Source organism: Aethalodelphis obliquidens, unplaced genomic scaffold, assembly GCF_003676395.1.
Source record: "Aethalodelphis obliquidens isolate GAN/ISIS:26980383/991018 unplaced genomic scaffold, ASM367639v1 scaffold12, whole genome shotgun sequence".
Classification (NCBI taxonomy): Eukaryota; Metazoa; Chordata; class Mammalia; order Artiodactyla; family Delphinidae; genus Aethalodelphis; species Aethalodelphis obliquidens.
The window spans coordinates 23,476,692-23,494,498 of NW_020837956.1; the positions used below are offsets into that span (position 1 = coordinate 23,476,692).

A 17,807-nucleotide genomic window follows, 5' to 3' on the forward strand; every position below is an offset into this window, starting at 1 on the left:
TCAGCAGGAGACCAACTTCAGCAGCTCAGGACCTGAGGCTTTGCATGTGTTACCTCTGCTCTGCAGAGAAACTGACCCCAAAGAATCCACGTCTACAAGACTGAGAAGTTCTACCTTTTCTTCTTCCCTTTTTCCAGAAATTTGGAGAGCTTGCAATGACCAAAGAATCAAAAGCCTTGATGGGACTTTACCGTGGTCAGACCCTATGCAAGAAGAATAAATTTGGAGCTCCGCAGAAGGAGGTTAAGTAAGTCCGCTCTACATAGGAAGCCCCTGTGGATTTCAGCACATGCTACGCTTGTCGATGTCTCTGAAGACCCATAGAGCTAGATTTATGCCTTCAGTCTTGCCTTAAACCTCTTCTGTCCTGAGCACTTTAGATCCCTATTCCTACGAAGGATTTTTTGGCTTTCAGAGTTCTGCCTGTGCTGAGTTTTCTCCTGACCTCTCTAATGTCTCCTGTAGAGGCATTTTTGTCTCACTATTGATGTCCCCTAGAAATATGGTTTAGGTTTCCCCTTCCTAAACCAAATATACACACTGTGTGCTGTTTAATGACCTTGTCTCTCTCTGTGACTTGAGATACCCTCTCTGGGAACTCACACTTCTCCCTCATTAAAAAAAGTAAAGCCTCATTCTAGTCGTTAAAGCCTTGTCCTTCGTTTAGCTTACAGCCTAAGCGTTTGAGAGCCTACTTACCTGTTTCATATCTATTCTCTTCAGCGAGCCTTTCAGTGTTATGCTGCCCAAATAGCTCTTCAGCATCTTAAGTTTAGTAATGCCCCTAAACTCACCCCCTTGCTCAGTGGTTCTTAACCTGGGCAACGTTGCCACCAGGGGACACTTGCCAATCTCTGGAAATATTTTTGGTTGTCACAGCTGGGGAGGGAGGGATGGTACTGGCATCTGGTGGCCAGAGGCCCAGAATGCTGCTAAACATCCTACAGTGCACAGGACAGCCCCACAACAAAGAAGTATCCAGTCCAAAATGTCAGCAGTGCTGAGATTGAGGAACACTGTCTACCTGAATTACAGAGAGGGATTTGTGAAAGCAGCTAATGTTACATTCTCCAGCCACTCACATTTAATGAGATTGCAATCCAAAGCAGAAGAGGAAATTAATAAGAAGCCCAGGTGAGAAGACAAGATTCTTGCCAAGAGGGCTGATTTCCAAATTAGAATATGAAATACAACTGTAACTGCTTCTCCAGCACACGTGGTGATCGGTATCAGTCGGGTTGTCTGTGTACCACCTAATGTTGACAATATCTTGCATTCAGTGGGTGAGATGAATTACTTCCATGCTGCAGTGGAATGATGATATGGCCACTTAAATCTGAATCTCTTCATACATACTACAAAAATTACTCTTAAATTTTAAATTGGACTTCCCTGGTGGCACAGTGGTTGAGAGTCCGCCTGCCAGCGGTTACACGGGTTCAAGCCCTGGTCCGGGAAGATCCCACATGCCGCGGAGCAACTAAGCCCCTGCGCCACAACTACTGAGCCTGCACTCTAGAGCCTGCGAGCCACAACTACCGAGCCCACGAGCCACAACTACTGAAGCCCGCATGCCTAAAGCCCGTCCTCCGCAACAAAAGAAGTCACTGCAATGAGAAGCCTGTGCACCACGATGAAGAGTAGCCCCTGCTCGCTGCAACTAGAGAAAGCCCGCGTGCAGCAACGAAGACCCAACGCAGCCATAAATTAATTAATTTTAAAAATTTTAAATTATAAAATGTTTACTCTTAAGCTGATTAGCCACTCCTGACTCCTACTCTGGTCTGCATGTAACTCTTACTGTTATATGCAGATAGCATATAATACCACCTGGAGAAGCTGTTATTGTGTACCAGTACACAGAAAAGACAGGCAGCATGCATGTGAAACTCATGTAAGAAGGAATAAGAAAATGAGAATCAAAATACTTAAGCTTACGGGCTTCCCTGGTGGCGCAGTGGTTGAGAGTCCGCCTGCCAATGCAGGGGACGCGGGTTCGTGCCCCGGTCTGGGAAGATCCCACATGCCGCGGAGCGGCTGCGCCTGTGAGCCATGGCCGCTGAGCCTGCGCGTCCGGAGCCTGTGCTCCGCGACGGGAGAGGCCACAGCGGTGAGAGGCCCGCGTACCGCAAAAAAAAAAATACTTAAGCTTACAAAAATTCTCCCCCCAAAACCACCACAATGCAAAACTATAGCAGAATGCTTCCAAACTTGAATTATATATCCTTAAATAAATATTTACAGATAAGAAAAGAATCACTTTCTTTTGAATCAGAAGTTCAAAAACTCAGAATTAAATGGGCAGAAAAACAGGATGATGTAAGAGTTGACCTAACTTGGGAAATAAATTGAAAAAAGGTAACATCATCTTAGAAATGAAGAATAAATTATAAGGTATGCAAGGCAGAATAGGTTGAACCGAAAATTTAATAAAAATCATTGAAGAAAGGGCATCCCCCTTCCTGCTTTCCCAGTTGTCAGTAATAGTTCCACTTCTGTCTCTCGAGGCCTCTTCTCCCTTGCCTCGGATAATAATTTGAATTCCTTATGTATTTTCTTTTTATAAATTAATGTTTTATGCAAAGAATGCATTCTTAATCTCCTTTTTTAAACTATCATAAGGAAGTTTGAATACTAGATGAATGTTTTGTGTTTATGGTTTGAATGTTTTAATATAAAAGGAATCCTTCAGTATGAATCCTATAATAATCCTTTTTAGTCAGTGGTACGACTTAGAGACTATGTATGTGGGTACATACAAGTTAACTTGTTCCTATTCATCTTCTACTGAAAGATTGATGACTTCCAATTTTTCATTATTGTAAACATTGTATGACTGTTCATCACAGCATATCATCTTGTGCATAAGTGCATTTCTCTAGAGCAGATAGTAGAATTACTGGGTCGTAGAAGATGCAATTTTTGGTTTTAATACATTTGACCTCCTATATAGGGCAAAGTATATACTTCCATCAACCATGCATGAAAGAACAAAATTTTTTATACCCTCACTGTTACTTTTAAAATTTTTGCCAGTCTGATGGGGAGAGAATACATTTTTTTAAATTTGCATTTCCCAGATTATTAGGGAAATTGGGCATTTTATTGGCAATTTGCTTTCATTTTCTATGAATTGCTTTATATAAACCCCTGCCCATTTTATTGGGTTGTCTTTTTTAATTGATATGTGTGTTCTTTATATTTCCCCAGTAGTAATCCTTTGTCTGCTATACCTGTTGTCATTTGTCAAGCAAATTTTTAATTTTGGTGCAGTAAATACATGAGTAATTTTTTCAGCTCCTATTCTTTATGTTTTTCTACCCTATTTTCTCATGTTCTCCAGTTACTTAACACTCACCATATAAAAATGTGTATTATCACAAAGCTGCATTTGAAAGATACTCCCAGGAGTTGAAGTTAGGGTGCCTTTTCAGGTCTTGAATATGATTTTTGAACATTATAATCAGAATTGTTTTGAATGAAACAACTCTAATTTAGGTCTACGGTGTTGTAAACTTGGGCTTCTTTTATGAAGGAAGTTCTGAAAATTTTTTTTAGTTACTTATGGGAAAATGGCACATTGTTCCAAAACTATGGAAAACTAAAAAGAGTCATCAGACATGATCTCTATCCCTCAAAAAGCTTAGAATTTAGTTGATGAGACAAAAATGATGTACATGAAGCTGTTCCAAAATACTGTGGGGTAAACCAAATGGTCCTGATAAGTTCAAGGGAATTCAGGGGTGGAAAAGGCAGTAATGTGCGTGTATGGAGGTGTTTGAGGGAGGGGTAAGGTCTGGAAGCAAAGAAACCATCCAAGAGGCTTTTGAACCAATCCAGGTAAGGGGTGAGAAAGGCACACATTTCAAGAGAAATGAAAGATGACTGGAAAATGCAAAATCACTAGCAAGTAAGTAGTTGGTAGAAGAGAGATTAGTCTTTAGGCCTATCACTGCAAGTTGGCTTTTGTTTGAAGAAAAATACTCGTTAATTTAAGCGTAATCCATGTTGTTTTGTTTTCAGTGATCTCAGGTTTGATTGAAGATCAGTATAATTCTGTCTCCTTGGGTAGACCAATTCTTTTAGACCTAATGGATTTTTGCATTTAACTTTGAAAATCAGTCATTTATGAAAGATATCTTTTTGTAGGTAAAAATTATTTTAAATACCTTATTGTTGTCCCTGCTTTAGTTGGTTTATTGGAAGATGACCTGGGCAATCTCCCACTTTTACTGAATTAATTAAGATTTATACCAAAAGTCATTTCATCCTTTCCTTTCAGGCAGCTCGCCATTCTTGGCGCAGGGCTCATGGGGGCCGGCATTGCCCAGGTCTCCGTGGATAAGGGCCTACAGACTATACTGAAGGATGCTACGCTAGCCGCGCTGGGGCGAGGACAGCAGCAAGTGTTCAGAGGGTAAGCCTGCTCTCTGCCTTTGCTGGGAGAGTAGCGTGTGTTTTGGTTTTTGCCGCCACCGTTTCCTTTCTCCTGAACATGATCTGTATTGGATACTCCATTGTTAAGTCTCATTTCCTTTGCTTTTTAGACATGCTAATTCCTTCTTTCACTTTTTTTCTTTTTTTTTTTTTTTTGCTGTTGTTGCAAACAATGTTATTATAAATCATTAACATCATTGGAGTCTGAGTGCAGAAGAGAAAACCTTATCTATTAGACGTTTTTAAATGCCATATGGTTTATACTTTGGTATCAGACTAGAAAGTCTCATGTTTGTGAATTTTAATTGCTGTATTGTTATAGAATATTGAAACAGCATGACTGTGTCTATAGAGAGAACTGAGATAAGGATATGAGGAAACGTGTAACTGCATCTTGAAGGTAGGGCTGGGATCAGAACTCATGAACCTCATATTTCTTGACTGGCGTTACCATAGAGAAGCAGTTAACTGATTTGGCTCCACAATATCTGGATATTATGGACTGTGTCTCCATCTTACTTCTGAATTAATAAACGGGGACTATTATTCTCCCTCCTGCCCGTCCCTCCCTCCTCTCCCCCACCCCACACACATACGGCCTGTTGTGCAGAGGGGAAAAATGGAGCAGCAACTTGGCCAAACTGGGAATTTGTTTCAGCTCATTTCTCTGCTCCAATGTAATAGACTATCTAAGGCTGGCTGAACTTTGATGGTCTTGCATGCGACTTTTAGTTGAGTTAGTTTTTTTGTTTCTTAAGTGGATTATGTAGCTTAAGTGTGTTTTTACCCCTTTTCTGCTCATATATTGCTACCATAATACTGTGCAGGACCTGGCAGGTTTAATCATGTTGGCAGATAGCAACTATCTTAATGTAAGATAGCAAGGCATTGTAGTAAAAGATTCTGACCCCCCACAACGGCACGCGCTCGATAACACCATTGCCCTGAGGCCAGCACGCGAGCGTTCCCAGAGTTTCATACAGTCACCAAAATGAGAAATTGCTCTAAAATCGCTTTTCCCCCTCGATCTCTTTTGGATCCAGCTGTCCGGCTTTCCCTTTTCGCATTAGAAACATCGGGCTCTGGTGAGTGCACCTCACTGTACTGCTGACTTGGGACATATGTATTTCTTGTCCTGTCGGGAATAGTTTCATTAGGCATTAGAATTAGAGCAACTAATAATGTTTTGAACTCTCACAAGAATCTTGCTTGCTGACTGCTGACACGGTTGTCAGAAACCAGGATATTTGAATCCATACTTTTGAGACTTAAACTGACTACTTCTTTGAACTTACCTTGTGGCTTTAATTTTTCTTTTGGTTAAGGAAACTAGTGAATGGGGTGTAGCTTCATTCTTCTTTCAGAGGAAAACTCTAGGTCATTTATTCTGAAAGTGCGGTCAGATTAAAACCTAAGAGAGCCTATTTTCCCTGGTAATAAAAAACAATCAGTTAAGTGTCTGAGTAGCAGGAATCCTTTTTAGCTCCCTGTGGGGAAGAAGAAACCTTGAGTTAATATTTTATGTAATCAATATGATGTGCTACTAGGTACTGACCAGGAAATGGATTAAGAATATACGACATAATGCTTGGTCTCTGTCCTCCGGTAGATCACAATTACAGAATAACAAGATGATATGTAAGCAAGTATAAACTCATGGTCTAGGACCCGTGTTGGCTGTTTCCCCTATTGTAGGTAGAGAATTACTAGAGCTGCTCTCTTGTTTGCCATTTTAGTGTTCACGTTTACTCCTCTTGGCGAATTTAACTGTTTTATTAGTGATACCGTTTATGCAGGTTGGGCGTGTAGAGGCATCTTTTAGTAGAAAGAATATGGATGTGGGGGTCAACCTGTTTGAACCCTAGGACCCTCCCTTAACTCGCTCTTGGACCACAAGTCCCTCTGAGTCTCCTTGAGCAGCTCAGCTCCCTCAAAATGGGAGCTACCTCACTGAGTTGGTGAAAAACACACAGCACACTCTCTGGCCCATGGACACTCAATAAATGTTAGTTTCCTGTTCTCCTCCTCTGACTAGGAATGTGGTTTTTTCCTAGACTGAATGATAAAGTGAAGAAGAAAGCACTAACATCGTTTGAAAGGGACGCCTTTTTCAGCAACTTGACTGGGCAGCTCGATTACCAGGGTTTCGAAAAGGCTGACATGGTGATTGAAGCTGTTTTTGAGGACCTCAGTCTTAAGCACAAAGTGCTCAAGGAAGTAGAAGCTGTAAGTAAGGGGCCTGCTGTACTGAATCCTAGTGTTGTGAGTGGAGAACACAGAGACAGGGTTTTTTAAAGGAACTATAGGAAACTTGTGGTTCTTTTTATAGGGCCATTCATTCCCAGATGTAAGGGGTTTTGTATGTTTGTTTGTTTGTTGGAGGCGTGAAATAGAAAAGAACAGCTTTATTGCTTTGCCAGGCAAAAGGGGACACAACAGGCTTGCGCCCCTCAAAACTGTGTCCCCCAAATGTAAGTTTTTATGTGAACCCATGCACACTGTAAAAAGGGCAAATCAAAGTCCTAAGAAAAGACAGACAAGTAGCTTATTAACTTAAGCATAGGGTTCATTAGCCTTATATGGGAGTTCAGTCACCCAAACGTACAAATAACCTCATGGACTGTAGCCAGACGTCTTGACATCATTGGTTGGCTGCAAGCTATAACTAAACCAATTCAGGTCTAGGCAGCAGAGGAAATAGGGAGAAACAGTTTCTCCAGGCAGGATTCAGATGCTCATTTTGTGGAAATGCTACTCTGGTCTTGAGCCCAAATGCTGTGTGTAGTCAACTCTTGATATGGGATGATATGAACAAAACAAGTACTTGAACTGGGTGGTATGAAGAAAGAGGAAAGAAGGAAAGAAGAGATGGCAGTAATCCAGGCAGGAGGTAGAACCGGGTACAGTTAAATAAACAGAGTGTAGGTTAGTAAATGGTGTCAATAAAACGGCACTGACTTTGCAGCATTCTGGGGTATCTTGAGTAGTGGGCTGTACTCCTAAGACTCCCTTCCATGGGAGGACAATCTCTGCTGTACTAAAGAATGAACCTAAGGAGGGTTTAGAAACTAAAGACAAGCAGCTCAGTTTGGGATGGATTCCACTTGTGAAACACACATTCCAAAATCTTTTCTTTAAGCAGAGTGTAATGTAGGTTCAGCTGAGGGAGTGAATTCAGAAGAGCTGGGTAGGTGTGTGTTCTCTCTGTGCAAGGTGGCACTGCAGCAGAGAAATGGACACAACGTTCCCGGGGCTTTGGGGGCCCTGCTGGGCCAATGGAAGGTAGACTGATGGGCGGCAAAAACAGAGCCGTTTACCACTAAAAGAGCATTTGCCACCTGACTGGGTGATGGTATTTGCTTTTGGAAAATCAGGATTTGGGAGTATCTGAGTGCAGAAAAGTTTGTTAGTTTTAGCAGTTGGGAAGCCAGTGGTCAAGGAAAAGAAAGAGAAAGAAGAGGGATCAGATCAAGAGAAGTGCAGACTATGCACAAATCAATACAGTAGTTCCCATTGAAACATAAAGGTTAAGGGAGAAGAGAAGGGAAGAAAGAAAGAAAAGAAAAGGGGTTTATATGTCCGTGAAGTCCATGGACTGAGGGAAAGGGAGGATATTTGGGGAATCATGAATTTTTAGCAGATAGTAAGAAAAGAATAAGAAGATTATTGCTAAAGGTAAAATCCAAAGTGTTACGTATGTTGTAGTTGTTTATGTAACATGTCACAGGCCTTTACCTTTTTAGAGAAGCTAGTGAAATCATCTAAGGTAGGAGATATTCAAAGAAGTTTCTCAGAAAGGGTGGAAAAGAGCAAGGTCCAGAACAGATCTGTATTTGGAAAATCAAAGAATTTCAAGTGAAAGATCTTTAGGAAGCCACCAAGTCCATCCTCTTACCTGGCCTCTCCTTTCTTTACAGGAAGATGGTAAAGCTGAACCTACATGTGGTATTCCTCAGGGATTTAAAATTTCTCTTCCTCTCCACAGAACTAAAGAAACTCACTCCTTTGATATCTTCATAATTCTTGGCTCCAAACCCTCACTGTCTTGCTTGTCTCCTTTACTGTCTTCACCATGTCTCAGTGTTCTCTTGGCGTGTGACAAACCACCACAAAAACAATGACCTTTTCACAGTTCTGCAGTTAGGGCAGGGCTCTGAGAGGCGGCTGGCCCTTAATTCCACGTGGCTTCCCAGTGGGGTCACTCGTGGGACTGCATTCAGCTGAAAGCTTGGTTGGGGCGCCTCCCTCTCCCTGTGGCCTGTCCTCGCTTAGTGGTCGAGCCAGAGCTTCTCTGCAGCATGGCTGCTGGCTTCTAAGAGAGCAAGGCAGAAGTCAGTGGACTTCATAAGGCAAGTCCTGGAACTGGCAGAGTCACTTCTGCTACTTTCCATTGGTAAAAGCAAGTCATAGGCCAGCCCAGATTTAAGAGGAGGGGAAAGAGACTGTGCCCCTGGATGGGAGGAGAGACACACATGTACAAGAGGGGAAAGATTGTTGCCAGCCCTCTTTGGAGACATTGGTTTGCTCTTCATAGAGAATTTTACCACCAACATTAGACACCATACCATTAATAATGCAACTTGAGACTGTGTTAGCTTTCTGATCATGGGGCTCTACTTATGACCCACATTATACTTTTGTTGTTGTTGTTGTTGCGGTACACGGGCCCCTCACTACTGCGGCCTCTCCTGTTGCGGAGCACAGGCTCCGGACGGGCAGGCTCAGCGGCCATGGCTCACGGGCCTAGCCGCTCTGCGGCATGTGGGATCTTCCCGGACCAGGGCAGGAACCCACGTCCCCTGCATCGGCATGTGGACTCTCAACCACTGCGTGCCACCAAGGAAGCCCCTATACTTTTGATTAAATAAAATCATGGGCTCTTTAACACAAGTTTACTGCCAAGCCCAGGTCTTGCCCATTAGGTGCCTACTCAGTTATTTTTTTCTCTTTCTTCTCTTTCATAAAATCTTAATGCAGTACTTTACCTTCATCCTCATTATAATTGATCTTATTTTGCACTCAGTTCTTCAGCGTGTTGAATGTACCTTGAATCTTGATTCTCAGCTCTGATGTTAGGATTCTGCCTGCCCAGATTTGCACACATTTGACAGATGTGCCTTCTATGTTTCTCATCCAAGTATCTGAATAAAAATATGAATAAGCTGAGATCGTGGGCAGGATGCTGAGAAAATCTCCGTTAGACACTATTCTGCAGGTTGATAAAGCTAATAGTTGTATTCATGCACTGTAGATATAATTATAGTGCTGTACCATTTCTTAGTAACACATGTGTAACATGAAATAGGCATGCACATTATGGTTGGTTCTCTCAAAGGTGAAGGGTGGGCGGGGCCCAAGTGTCACTCATTGGCTTTGCTTTGGACTCCAGTCATCTCCCAGGCCTACATGACACATTCTTAAATGCTTTTCTCCTGCAGGTGATTCCAGACCACTGTGTCTTTGCCAGCAACACATCTGCTCTCCCAATCAACGAAATTGCTGCTGTCAGTAAAAGACCTGAGAAGGTAAATTCTGAACAGAGGAAAACCCTGAAATGTTTTACTGCTTCAGGCTCATTGCTGAAGGCTTAGAATATGAGAAGGGACTGGTATGGATTATGAAGTGGATGAGGGTGAGGATGTAGTCCCAGAAACTGGGCACAGAAAAGCTAGTAGCATGACCAGTGTGAGATGCAGGAACAAGTGAACTACAACTAAAATATACCTTTATAGGTGATTTACATCCCTAATGGGTATTATTATTCAGGTTCAGACTATAAAACTTACGTTTATTACATTTGGGTATTGAAAGATAGACCCTAAGGTAAGAAGAGATGTTCCAAAATAACACTTGAGCTACAGAGCAGACTCTGGTGACTGTCGGGGATGGGTTTGGTTCCAACTCCAGATCCAGAAATGGAAGGTCAGGGGCTGTGGTGGGATGTGTCCAGCCCGGTTTGCTTAGAGCTTCTGCCCAGGACATGAGAGGGGTGGATGTAGAAGAACTCAGAGTGAGTATCTGGAATGATGCCTAGAAATCTGTCTTTGGGCTTCTGCTCTCTACCAGGGAAATCAAGTGAAATCATTCAAGGAGAAATAAAACAGTTCGCCTCTCTGGAGGATACCGGTTAGCCTCAGCGAAGCAAAACCAGCCAAAAGTAGGCAGGAAATATAAAAGGCCTTTAAGCAGCTGAAACTGTTAATACAAAGTCCATGTACTAAAAACACGAAAGTCTTTTTATTCCCATTCTAATAGCTTGCTAACTCAAGGTCATCTTGTTCCCTAGCACGCAGCAGATTAGAAGTGGTGTGGGCCTGATAGAGGCAGGTTCAGTGAAGGCAGGAGGAGGTCGTGGGGAGAAGTGGCAGCTGAGGGAAGACACAGACATGGAGTAATGGCAGATAGGCAGTCTGGCCACGTCGTAGTCACTCACAGCAGCTCCTCAGCACTGGAGGGCAGCAGAGGAGCCCCTGTTGCTGTGCCTTTGATGCTAACCTCTCCTTCGCCGTGGAGCAGAACAAGCTTCACACTTAGCAGTCCTCGCCCCCAGGGATCTTGAGTAGCTTTTAACACCTGCTTGCCTAGGTCATTCATGTAAGAGGAAGGCCACAGGGGCACAAGTAGGGCGACCCACCTCGGTTTGCCCAGGACACAGGCCCTCCAGTGCTACAACTGAGAAAGTCCCAGCAGTCCAGGACACAGCCGGCCACCTTTTGGCACAGCTTCTTTGAACGATGTCAATAGGTTTTGCTTGGGGTAGCGATTACGTGGGTAGATACACAGTTGTTAGAACTCATCAAACTGAACACTTTAAGATCTGTGCATTTTTTTTTCACTTTTTATTTTTTATTTTTATTTTTTCATTTTAACATCTTTATTGGAGTATAATTGCTTTACAATGGTATGTTAGTTTCAACTTCACAACAAAATGAATCAGTTATATATATACATATGTTCCCATATCTCTTCCCGCTTGCGTCTCCCTCCCTGCCACCCTCCCTATCCGACCCCTCCAGGCGGTCACAAAGCACCGAGCTGATCTCCCTGTGCTATGCGGCTGCTTCCCACTAGCTATCTACCTTACGTTTGGTAGTGTATATATGTCCATGCCGCTCTCTCGCTTTGTCACAGTTTACCCTTCCCTCTCCCCATATCCTCAAGTCCATTCTCTAGTAAGTCTGTGTCTTTATTCCTGTTTCACCCCTAGGTTTTTCATGACATTTTTTTTTCTTAAATTCCATATATATGTGTTACCATACGGTATTTGTCGTTCTCTTTCTGACTTATTTCACTCTGTATGACAGACTCTAGGTCTATCCACCTCATTACAAATAGCTCAATTTCGTTTCTTTTTATGGCTGAGTAATATTCCATTGTATATATGTGCCACATCTTCTTTATCCATTCATCCGATGATGGACACTTAGGTTGTTTCCATCTCCGGGCTATTGTAAATAGAGCTGCAATGAACATTTTGGTACATGACTCTTTTTGAATTATGGTTTTCTCAGGGTATATGCCCAGTAGTGGGATTGCTGGGTCATATGGTAGTTCTATTTGTAGTTTTTTAAGGAACCTCCATACTGTTCTCCACAGTGGCTGTATCAATTTACATTCCCACCAACAGTGTAAGAGGGTTCCCTTTTCTCCACACCCTCTCCAGCATTTATTGTTTCTAAATTTTTTGATGATGGCCATTCTGACTGGTGTGAGATGATATCTCATTGTAGTTTTGATTTGCATTTCTCTAATGATTAGTGGTGTTGAGCATTCTTTCATGTGTTTGTTGGCAGTCTGTATATCTTCTTTGGAGAAATGTCTATTTAGGTCTTCTGCCCATTTTTGGATTGGGTTGTTTGTTTTTTTGTTATTAAGCTGCATGAGCTGCTTATAAATTTTGGAGATTAATCCTTTGTCAGTTGCTTCGTTTGCAAATATTTTCTCCCATTCTGAGGGTTGTCTTTTGGTCTTGTTTATGGTTTCCTTTGCTGTGCAAAAGCTTTTAAGTTTCATTAGGTCCCATTTGTTTATTTTTGTTTTTATTTCCATTTCTCTAGGAGGTGGGTCGAAAAGGACCTTGCTATGATTTATGTCATAGAGTGTCCTGCCTATGTTTTCCTCTAAGAGTTTGATAGTTTCTGGCCTTACATTTAGGTCTTTAATCCATTTTGAGCTTATTTTTGTGTATGGTGTTAGGGAGTGATCTAATCTCATACTTTTACATGTACCTGTCCAGTTTTCCCAGCACCACTTATTGAAGAGGCTGTCCTTTCTCCACTGTACATTCCTGCCTCCTTTATCAAAGATAAGGTGACCATATGTGCGTGGGTTTATCTCTGGGCTTTCTATCCTGTTCCATTGATCTATATTTCTGTTTTTGTGCCAGTACCATACTGTCTTGATTACTGTAGCTTTGTAGTATAGTCTGAAGTCAGGAAGCCTGATTCCTCCAGCTCCGTTTTTCGTTCTCAAGACTGCTTTGGCTATTCGGGGTCTTTTGTGTTTCCATACAAATTGTGAAATTTTTTGTTCTAGTTCTGTGAAAAATGCCAGTGGTAGTTTGATAGGGATTGCATTGAATCTGTAGATTGCTTTGGGTAGTAGAGTCATTTTCACAATGTTGATTCTCCCAATCCAAGAACATGGTATATCTCTTCATCTATTTGTATCATCTTTAATTTCTTTCATCAATGACTTATTTTCTGCATACAGGTCTTTTGTCTCCTTAGGTAGGTTTATTCCTAGATATTTTATTCTTTTTGTTGCAATGGTAAATGGGAGTGTTTTCTTGATTTCACTTTCAGATTTTTCATCCTTAGTGTATAGGAATGCCAGAGATTTCTGTGCATTAATTTTGTATCCTGCTACTTTACCATATTCATTGATTAGCTCTAGTAGTTTTATGGTAGCATCTTTAGGATTCTCTATGTATAGTATCATGTCATCTGCAAATAGTGACAGCTTTACTTCTCCTTTTCCGATTTGGATTCCTTTTATTTCCTTTTCTTCTCTGATTGCTGTGGCTAAAACTTCCAAATCTATGTTGAATAAGAGTGGTGAGAGTGGGCAACCTTGTCTTGTTCCTGATCTTAGTGGAAATGCTTTCAGTTTTTCACCATTGAGGATGATGTTGGCTGTGGGTTTGTCATATATGGCCTTTATTATGTTGAGGAAAGTTCCCTCTATGCCTGCTTTCTGCAGGGTTTTTATCGTAAATGGGTGTTGAATTTTGTCAAAAGCTTTCTCTGCATCTATTGAGATGATCATATGGTTTTTCTCCTTCAATTTGTTAATATGGTGTATCATGTTGATTGATTTGCGTATATTGAAGAATCCTTGCATTCCTGGAATAAACCCCACTTGATCATGGTGTATGATCCGTTTAATGTGCTGTTGGATTCTGTTTGCTAGTATTTTGTTGAGGATTTTTGCATCTATGTTTATCAGTGATATTGGCCTGTAGTTTTCTTTCTTTGTGACATCCTTGTCTGGTTTTGGTATCAGGTGATGGTGGCCTTGTAGAATGAGTTGGGGAGTGTTCCTCTCTCTGCTATATTTTGGAAGAGTTTGAGAAGGATAGGTGAGAGCTCTTCTCTAAATGTTTGATAGAATTCGCCTGTGAAGCCATCTGGTCCTGGGCTTTTGCTTGTTGGAAGATTTTTAATCACAGTTTCAATTTCAGTGCTTGTGATTGGTCTGTTCATATTTTCTATTTCTTCCTGATTCAGTCTTGGCAGGTTGTGCCTTTCTAAGAATTTGTCCATTTCTTCCAGGTTGTCCATTTTATTGGCATAGAGTTGCTTGTAGTAATCTCTCATGATCTTTTGTATTTCTGCAGTGTCAGTTGTTACTTCTCCTTTTTCATTTCTAATTCTATTGATTTGAGTCTTCTCCCTTTTTTCTTCATGAGTCTGGCTAATGGTTTATCAATTTTGTTTATCCTTTCAAAGAACCAGCTTTTAGTTTTATTGATCTTTGCTGTCGTTTCCTTCATTTCTTTTTCATTTATTTCTGATCTGATTTTTATGATTTCTTTCCTTCTGCTAACTTTGGGGTTTTTTTGTTCTTCTTTCTCTAATTGCTTTAGGTGCAAGTTTAGGTTGTTTATTCGAGATGTTTCCTGTTTCTTAAGGTAGGATTGTATTGCTATAAACTTCCCTCTTAGAACTGCTTTTGCTGCATCCCATAGATTTTGAGTCGTCGTGTCTCCATTGTCATTTGTTTCTAGGTATTTTTTGATTTCCTCTTTGATTTCTTCAGTGATCACTTCATTATTAAGTAGTGTATTGTTTAGCCTCCATGTGTTTGTATTTTTTACAGATCTTTTCCTGTAATTGATATCTAGTCTCATGGCGTTGTGGTCGGAAAAGATACTTGATACAATTTCAATTTTCTTAAATTTACCAAGGCTTGATTTGTGACCCAAGATATGATCTATCCTGGAGAATGTTCCATGAGCACTTGAGAAAAATGTGTATTCTGTTGTTTTTGGATGAAATGTCCTATAAATATCAATTAAGTCCATCTTGTTTAATATATCATTTAAAGCTTGTGTTTCCTTATTTATTTTCATTTTGGATGATCGGTCCACTGGTGAAAGTGGGGTGTTAAAGTCCCCTACTATGAATGTGTTACTGTCGATTTCCCCTTTTATGGCTGTTAGTATTTGCCTTATGTATTGAGGTGCTCCTATGTTGGGTGCATAAATATTTACAATTGTTATATCTTCTTCTTGGATCAATCCCTTGATCATTATGTAGTGTCCTTCTTTGTCTCTTCTAATAGTCTTTATTTTAAAGTCTATTTTGTCTGATATGAGAATTGCTACTCCAGCTTTCTTTTGGTTTCCATTTGCATGAAATACCTTTTTCCATCCCCTTACTTTCAGTCTGTATGTGTCTCTAGGTCTGAAGTGGGTCTCTTGTAGACAGCAAATATATGCATCTTGTTTTTGTATCCATTCAGCCAATCTGTGTCTTTTGGTGGGAGCATTTAGTCCATTTACATTTAAGGTAATTATCGATATGTATGTTCCCATTCCCATTTTCTTAATTGTTTTGGGTTTGTTATTGTAGGTCTTTTCCTTCTCTTGTGTTTCTTGCTTAGAGAAGTTCCTTTAGCAGTTGTTGTAGAGCTGGTTTGGTGGTGCTGAACTCTCTCAGCTTTTGCTTGTCTGTAAAGGTTTTAATTTCTCCATCAAATCTGAATGAGATCCTTGCTGGGTAGAGTAATCTTGGTTGCAGGTTTTTCTCCTTCATCACTTTCAATATGTCCTGCCACTCCCTTCTGGCTTGCAGTTTCTGCTGAAAGATCAGCTGTTAACCTTATGGGGATTCCCTTGTGTGTTATTTGTTGTTTTTCCCTTGCTGCTTTTAATATACTTTCTTTGTATTTAATTTTTGACAGTTTGATTAATATGTGTCTTGGAGTATTTCTCCTTGTATTTATCCTGTATGGGACTCTCTGTGCTTCCTGGACTTGATTAACTATTTCCTTTCCCGTATTAGGGAAGTTTTCAACTATAATCTCTTCAAATATTTTCTCAGTCCCTTTCTTTTTCTCTTCTTCTTCTGGAACCCCTATAATTCGAATGTTAGTGCATTTAATGTTGTCCCAGAGGTCTCTGAGACTGTCCTCAGTTCTTTTCACTCTTTTTTCTTTATTCTGCTCTGCATTAGTTATTTCCACTATTTTATCTTCCAGGTCACTTATCCGTTCTTCTGCCTCAGTTATTCTGCTATTGATCCCATCTAGAGTATTTTTCATTTCATTTATTGTGTTGTTCATCATTGTTTGTTTCCTCTTTAGTTCTTCTAGGTCCTTGTTAAGTGTTTCTTGCATTTTGTCTATTCAGTTTCCAAGATTTTGGATCATCTTTACTGTCATTATTCTGAATTCTTTTTCAGGTAGACTGCCTATTTCCTCTTCATTTGTTAGGTCTGGTGGGTTTTTATCTTGCTCCTTCATCTGCTGTGTGTTTTTCTGTCTTTTCATTTTGCTTATCTTACTGTGTTTGGGGTCTCCGTTTTGCAGGCTGAAGGTTCGTAGTTCCTGTTGTTTTTAGTGTCTGTCCCCAGTGGCTAAGGTTGGTTCAGTGGGTTGTGTAGGCTTCCTGGTGGAGGGTACTAGTGCCTGTGTTCTGGTGGATGAGGCTGGATCTTGTCTTTCTGGTGGACAGGTCCACATCTGGTGGTGTGTTTTGGGGTGTCTGTGGACTTATTATGATTTTGGGCAGCCTCTCTGCTAATGGGTGGGGTTGTGTTCCAGTCTTGCTAGTTGTTTGGCATAGGATGTCCAGCACTGTAGCTTGCTGGTCGTTGAGTGAAGCTGGGTGCTGGTGTTGAGATGGAAATCTCTGGGAGATTTTTGCTGTTTGCTATTATGTGCAGCTGGGAGGCCTCTTGTGGACCAGTGTCCTGAAGCTGGCTCTCCCACCTCAGAGGCACAGCACTAACTCCTGGCTGCAGCACCAAGAGCCTTTCATCCACACCGCTCCTTAATGTGGGATGATTCGTTGTCTATTCAGGTATTCCACAGATGCAGGGTACACCAAGTTGATTGTGGAGCTTTAATCCGCTGCTTCTCAGGCGCTGGGAGAGATTTCCCTTTCTCTTCTTTGTTCTCACAGCTCCCAGGGGCTCAGCTTTGGATTTGGCCCCGCCTGTGCGTGTAGGTCGCCAGAGGGCGTCTGTTCTTTGCTCAGACAGGACGGGGTTAAAGGAGCCGCTGATTCGGAGGCTTTGGCTCACTCAGGCCGGGGGGGTAGGGAGGGTCACGGAGTGCAGGGCGAGCCTGCGGCGGCAGAGGCCAGAGTGACATTGCGCCAGCCTGAGGCGCGCCGTGCGTTCTCCCGGGGGAATTGTCCCTGGATCCCGGGACCCTGGCAGTGGCGGGCTGCACAGGCTCCCCGGAAGGGGGGTGTGGATAGTGACCTGTGTTCGCACACAGGCTTCTTGGTGGCGGCAGCAGCGGCCTTAGCGTCTCATGTCTGTCTCTGGGGTCCGCGCTTTTAGCCGCGGCTCGCGCCCGTCTCTGGAGCTCCTTTAAGCAGCGCTCTTAATCCCCTCTCCTCGCGCACCAGGAAATAAAGAGGGAAGAAAAAGTCTCTTGCCTCTTCGTCAGGTCCAGACTTTTCCCCGGATTCCCTCCCGGCTAGCCGCGGTGCACTAACGCCCAGCAGGCTGTGTTCACGCCGCCAACCCCAGTCCTCTCCCGGCGCTCCGACCGAAGCCCGAGCCTCAGCTCCCAGCCCCGCCCGCCCCGGCGGGTGAGCAGACAAGCCTCTCGGCTGGTGAGTGGCGGTCGGCCCTGATCCTCTGTGCTGGAATCTCTTCGCTTTGCCCTCCGCACCCCTGTTGCTGTGCTCTCCT

At 42.2% G+C, this 17,807-nt stretch overlaps 1 protein-coding gene across 1 annotated transcript in view; it reads left to right on the plus strand.

Moving 5' to 3' along the window:
• The window catches only part of HADHA (hydroxyacyl-CoA dehydrogenase trifunctional multienzyme complex subunit alpha), a 54,582-nt gene that overhangs the window by 31,243 nt on the left and 5,532 nt on the right, over positions 1–17,807 (plus strand). Inside the window, exons 11-14 of the mRNA XM_027113640.1 lie at positions 138–247; positions 4,283–4,417; positions 6,492–6,663; positions 9,876–9,962. Coding sequence (XP_026969441.1) covers positions 138–247; positions 4,283–4,417; positions 6,492–6,663; positions 9,876–9,962 — 504 coding nt within the window. The remainder of the gene's footprint in view (positions 1–137; positions 248–4,282; positions 4,418–6,491; positions 6,664–9,875; positions 9,963–17,807) is intronic.